The sequence below is a fragment of the Littorina saxatilis genome, linkage group LG9 (assembly GCF_037325665.1).
Source record: "Littorina saxatilis isolate snail1 linkage group LG9, US_GU_Lsax_2.0, whole genome shotgun sequence".
In the NCBI taxonomy this organism is placed as follows: Eukaryota; Metazoa; Mollusca; class Gastropoda; order Littorinimorpha; family Littorinidae; genus Littorina; species Littorina saxatilis.
Window position 1 is genome coordinate 9,963,733 of NC_090253.1, and position 6,000 is coordinate 9,969,732.

The 6,000-nt window shown below is 39.9% G+C and overlaps 1 protein-coding gene across 1 annotated transcript in view; it reads right to left on the reverse strand.

Moving 5' to 3' along the window:
• LOC138975236 (T-box transcription factor TBX10-like) overlaps nt 1-4,449 on the reverse strand; it is a gene marked incomplete at its 3' end in the record, with an annotated part of 32,952 nt that extends 28,503 nt beyond the window's left edge. Inside the window, 1 exon segment of the mRNA XM_070347890.1 lies at nt 2,786-4,449. Within this exon segment, the coding sequence (XP_070203991.1) occupies nt 2,786-3,017 (232 nt within the window).
• Between the last annotated feature and the right edge of the window lie 1,551 nt (nt 4,450-6,000).

The window sequence follows — 6,000 nt, forward strand, 5'->3', positions numbered from 1 at the left end:
TATTTTGCAAATATTTTGATAGCGGTTGTTATATATATATATATATATATATATATATATATATATATATATATATATATATATATATATATATATATATATATATATATATATATACTGAGACACAGACATATTTCTTTTTTGGACAAAAAGAATCATCTTCCTGACGTTGAATTGGGCTGACTTAGAAATGGATGTATCGAAAAATGCAAGCCTCTGAACACAAATTTTGGAAATGAGACTCGAAGAATCAAGTACCAAGGTACCTCAAATGATCTTTATGTGTACGTACAAGGTACTCGGTTCTCTCAAAAGTCGTCACAGACGATGGGAGAAAAATAATCAGAAACTTGGAGGCACAGGATGAAATAAAAGAATGAATTCTTGGAGAATATTCAATTTGGTCATAACTTATTAACACATCACAGCTAAAGTCTTAACTGTACTCAAATTATATTGTTTTGACTCTTTCACTGCATTTAATGAACATGAATGGGATTATATTTTTGTATTCTGATGGTTTTGAGTTTTGGATTTTAAGCAATGACCAAGATACATTTCATCTGTACACATCATGTGATAATTATACATTCTGTTCACTCTTATTCAATAGTTAAATCCTCGTCGCATCCGTGCGCTTGTTTTAGCTGCGAGACGAGCGTGATGGGAAGAAGAGAGAGAGCGAGAGAGAGAGAGCGAGAGAGCGAGAGAGAGAGAGAGAGAGAGAGAGAGAGAAAGAGATAGAGAGAGAGAAAGAAAGGGAGAGAGAGAGAGAGAGAAAGAGAGAGAAAGAAAGAAAGAGAGAGAAAGAAAGAAAGAGAGAGAGAAAGAAAGAGAGAGAGAGAGAGAAAGAGAGAGAGAGAGAGAGAGAGAGAGAGAGAGAGAGAGAGAGAGAGAGAGAGAGAGAGAGAGAGAGAGAGAGAGAGAGAGAGAGAGATAGTTGGGAGATTTATGAATATGAATTATGAGTTGATATGATGATTTTCATCGAGAGCTTGCAGTTTGATTCATCCAATGTTTAATGTTGTTCTATGTAATGCATTTTGTTTGTTGTCATATATGCACTACAAACAAATGTCTCTGTCGAGATAATCAAGTCTCCTGTGTCCATGTCTATATAGTTTAGATACATGTATGAGTGAAGGAATGAATAAATGATTCAATATATTAATCAACAAAACAATCAAGCAAGCAAGCAAGCAAATAATCAAGCAATCATTAGATGAATGATTGAAGAGGGGAAGGAGGGAATCAATAAAATAAATGATTGAATCAACCAATGAATGTAACTGTCAACAAACATGGTAGAAACAAATGTAATAATAAAGGACCAAATGCATGAAAGAATGGCCGAATGACATCAACTCCAACCTTTTGCGACTTCACAAAAGTATGATTTATGTAATAACTGACTGAAACAGCTAATGTTAGACATGTGACTCCCCCGAAAGCGGCATATAGCGGGGTAAAAACGGTCATAGGCCTACACGTAAAATCCCACTCGTGCAAAATACACGAGTGTCCGTGGGAGTTTCAGCCCATGAACGCAGAAGACAACGAAGAAGATATGATAACAGAAAATCAATAAATTGATGACAAAACACATTAACGAATAATTAAATGAATGAAAATATAAATAAATAAAAAATATATCGATTGAACTGAACTCCCACGTTCCAAACCTTTTCAACTCCCCATGCCTTGGCAAAATAAAGAAGTTATTGCCCCCAAAAAATGTAACTGAAAAAAATTCACTCCAATCAATCAATTTCATGATTGCATGGCGATATAAACAAACAACAGTACTACTGCCTTCCACGCTTTTCATAGCGACAAAACGATCATGTCGCCAATGTGATCAACGGACGAATACATTCTTGAATCAACAAATGTGCCGAATCATTTTGCTAAATTGTTAGTTTGCTTACAAGCCGTTTACCGTCCCAAATAAAGGGGGGGGGGGGGAAACAATATCAGATCAATTCTATTTATTTATCATTCGAGTTGAATTCCTTGCTTGGACCAAGTGCATACAGAAGCTCAATATTTTAAAAATGAATACATCAATAGAATTTTGTTTTTATTGTTTTGAAATTAATTTTTTTATATAAATGTTACTCCTCGCCTATTGCTCTCCCCCATACATTTAAAAACTTGTTTTGTAATTCAACAAAAATTCAGTGCACCGGTTTCGTTTTTGTTTTTGCTTTATGCACCATGTCACAAATGACAAAACAAACAACTGATTAAAACGGTGTACTCCCGGTTGACCGTTTCTCGTTTCTCCGTATCTCGTTTCTCCATTTCTCGTTTCCTATTTCACTGTATTCATTCATGCGTTCTAGAAGTGCTGTTTCATCGTGAAGTGTTAAATCAGAATCGATGGCCGCCAGTTACAAGAGCGAGTCCACCTCTCGACCGTGTCCATTGCTGTACATGCTCATCAAAAACATACGACAGCGATCGACCCCCACAAATTGACTTCGCTAATATTTTGCGTAAATTTTGCGTAAATTTTGTGAATATTTTGCTAATATTTTGCTAATATTGTGGTAATATTTTGCTCAAATTTGGTTAATATTTTGCTCAAATTTTGCTCATTTTGTGCTAATAATTTGCTTACATTTGCTCATATTTTGCTCATTTTGTGCTAATATTTGCTTAAAATTTGCTCATATTTTGGCTGATATTTTTGCTGATATTTTGCTAATACTTTTGCTAATATTTTGCTTCTATTGTGCTAATATTTTGCTAATATTTTGTCTGGGATACATCCAACACGTACCTTCCATGCCCTTCATCGCAGCAGGGCCGTAGTGCGACGCAGACGACGCAGCAGCAGCGGCCGCCACGGCCTGGTGATGATTCCAGTCGAAGAAGCAATCCGTGGAGCGCTGGGGCGGAACGTGGGACCCGGGGTAGGTACCCGCAAGAAACATGGCGTCCAGGGGTCCGGACATGATGGAGGCGATACTAAAGGCGTTTGCTCGCGGAGACAACGGGTTGGGCAGTTCCATAGAGGCCCTGGCACGAGCCTATATAGCCTCTGCGTTTAGCACATTGGCAAACTTGTCATACGACCTGGTATTTATTTTTTGGCACAAGCCTGCAGTAGTCTTGAAATTATTACGTTAGCAAAATTGTCACAGAGCCTCGTATTTTTTGTTTTGTTTTTCAAGACCCTATTCTTGAAATTAGTTATTTGAAAATTATTATTGGGTCTGGTTTTTTTTCCCCACACAAGCCTCTAGTCTTGCAATTAGTACACTGACACAATTGCCATACAGCCTGGTATTTCTTTCACACGAGCCTATAGTCTTGAAATGACTATACCAACAAAATGTCCATGGAGCCTGGTATTTTTTTTCTTCAAACACAAAATTCGTTTGAAATTAGAACATTGGTTTGTTCGCACAATTTTAAGAGAACTGTGTATCCGTTGTCCGCTGGTTTAAGGCATCATTTCTCCAAGCACTTCAGTAAATATCTTACAAACATCATTTGTCTAAACAGACCAACAAAAATTAAATTACAAAATTGTTTGTAATAATCAAATCGAGGAGAATCAATTGTGAAGAAGCACAGGCACATTCGGAATATCACAGATGGATACAAGTTGCAGACATCCGGAGGACTGGAGAACCACACAACAAGAAGAAACAAGACAGTCAACCTCCTGGAATCAGCGTCGCGGCAGGGTTTAAAATAGTTGAAGGCAGAGCTGGTTGTGTATTTTTTGTCCAAAGAAACTTTTTGATGAGAAATCACAGCGGGAGTTGCAATTTATGTAACACTCTTAATGAAAAATCACAGCGGGAGTTGCAATTTATGTAACACTCTTAATGAAAAATCACAGCGGGAGTTGCAATTTATGTAACACTCTTAATGAAAAATCAAAACGGCGCTTATTGAGAACACTGAGTTTGGCTGTCTTTTATTTTGTTGATCTTGACACACTTCAACAATTGTATCCCTAGTAACGGTTGTATATATTGCACCGTGTCTTGCTATACGCACAGTTTGTTATCAGGGACACACGCCCGTAACAGGAATTGTTAAATCCAAAAGGCACTTGAAAGAGACACCAAATCACATCTAGCACGACACGAATCTGGATGTAGTAGGATATTATTTCTCTCCACTTCTAGGTTTTCCTTTCGTTTTTAGAAGTCTAGGATCTTGTTTCGTCTCTACTATAGTTTTTATTTCCTTCTTGTTTTTAGAAGAAGTCTTTGCCCCAGAGAATGTCTTCAGCAGAACGACTGACACGTTTCAAGACGGTCACAGTCCGGAGCGAATGGAGCGTGTCATCGGGCAAGGTGCACCGAGCAGCGTGTGATTCTGTGAGCGATGAAGCGTAGCGTGTTCACACTTCACAGCCAGGCCTCAGCACCAGCGGGACCGATAAAGAGACAATAAACTCTCACCGCGGCTTCTCATCACTGGACCTCTTTGCTTTTTGCACGTGCACACACACACTCTCTTTCTCTCACACCCCTCAGTGTGCAGTGTTCTCACACCCCACCCCCTTTCGCCTCGTGAACTTTTCAGCCTCTTTTCTTCGCCAGGCTCGGCCCATCAACGCCTCTGCACGAGGTAGCGCGTGACACGTGCGTTGAAAGGCGCGTGCTGATTGGTCGGGCTCTCTCCAGGGATGAGAGACGCTCTCTTGTCAATTTCTCACCGTGATACGTTTTGCAGTTTTCAGTCAAAGGTCGCCTCCGCCATATTTAGACAAAAAGTCACAACGTTGCAGGTTCAACATTAAGAGTATCTTTCACTGATAGATTATCCTGCAATTGTTAATTACAAATCCTAACTGTCATAGGTGGGTTTGGTTTTTTTTAGAAAGAAGAACGGATTTAAAACCTGACTCAGTCATAAAATAGAAACTGACACCAGAATTTAAAAAAAAAGAAAAACAAAAGAAAGTCCAGCCAGGTAAAGACGTCAAAAAAGAATCTTCTCGAAAGGCGTGAGTCTCAGTCGTCAAGTTTTCTCCCTTTCGTCGCTCTTCGGCGCTAGAGTGTGGAAAAGTCCCCGACGAGAGGTGTAGTGCTTTGCATGCAGGGCGACAACTCTTCACCACCCGGGCTCTCACAGGAAGAAGGGGCGAACATCGCCAATAAAATTATCGGATCAGCAGCTCCTAGAGAAACATCATCGACTCTGCAGACGCCTGCCTCCAGCCTCTCCCCCTGTCACTCACTCCGCACGTGCAATGCGGAGGGCGGGATTGGTCGGTGAGAGAAATGTAGGGCACGCCCCTTTCGCGCTAGCTTCGTTCGCGCTCGTGCCAGAAGCTTTGTAATAGCAGGGAGAGGGGAAGATTGTGCTGCTTGCTGCTGTGGTGTTTTGACTGAGTTGTATTTGGTTTTTGAAGAAAAAATAGAGATTAATAACATTATTTTTTCCTCGTTGAGTAGTGATAGATAAGAGAAAATCGTTTATTTAACGTCACTCTGTAAAAACATTGGCGACATTTGTCTTAGATTAAAAACACACAGAGGCGCGCACACAAACTTTCCCTTTATGTACAGTGGTTCACCACCCTCCCACCCCCCGCACACTCTCGCTCATCTAATTAAAAATGGTAATAAGAGATACTTGGATATAAAATGGTATTCTTAAAGGTTCTGATAAAAATATAAAGTAGCTATATGAGAAGCAATGGCGTCAGCCGCAGCAATGTCTCTTCATATCCAGGGACCAAGTGGGTGCGTGTGCACACGTCCAGCGATAAGTTTGGGACCTTGCCACCCAAGGTCTTTATTAAAACTTAAAAGATAGCTTAATTTTTCATTTGGGGTATTTGGCAGGGTATTTCTATTCGAGTTTGTAAACTGAGTCAGGGGTTGAAAGTGGCATGAGTTCAAATCACACTCCAAAGTCAAATGAGCAATGCTGAGGTCGGACTGACAGGTGCATTTATAAGCTCTAGAAATTGGTAGTTCCCAGCTTCTGCCCTTAGGCGGTTAATCCTTTTTATTACACGTGGGC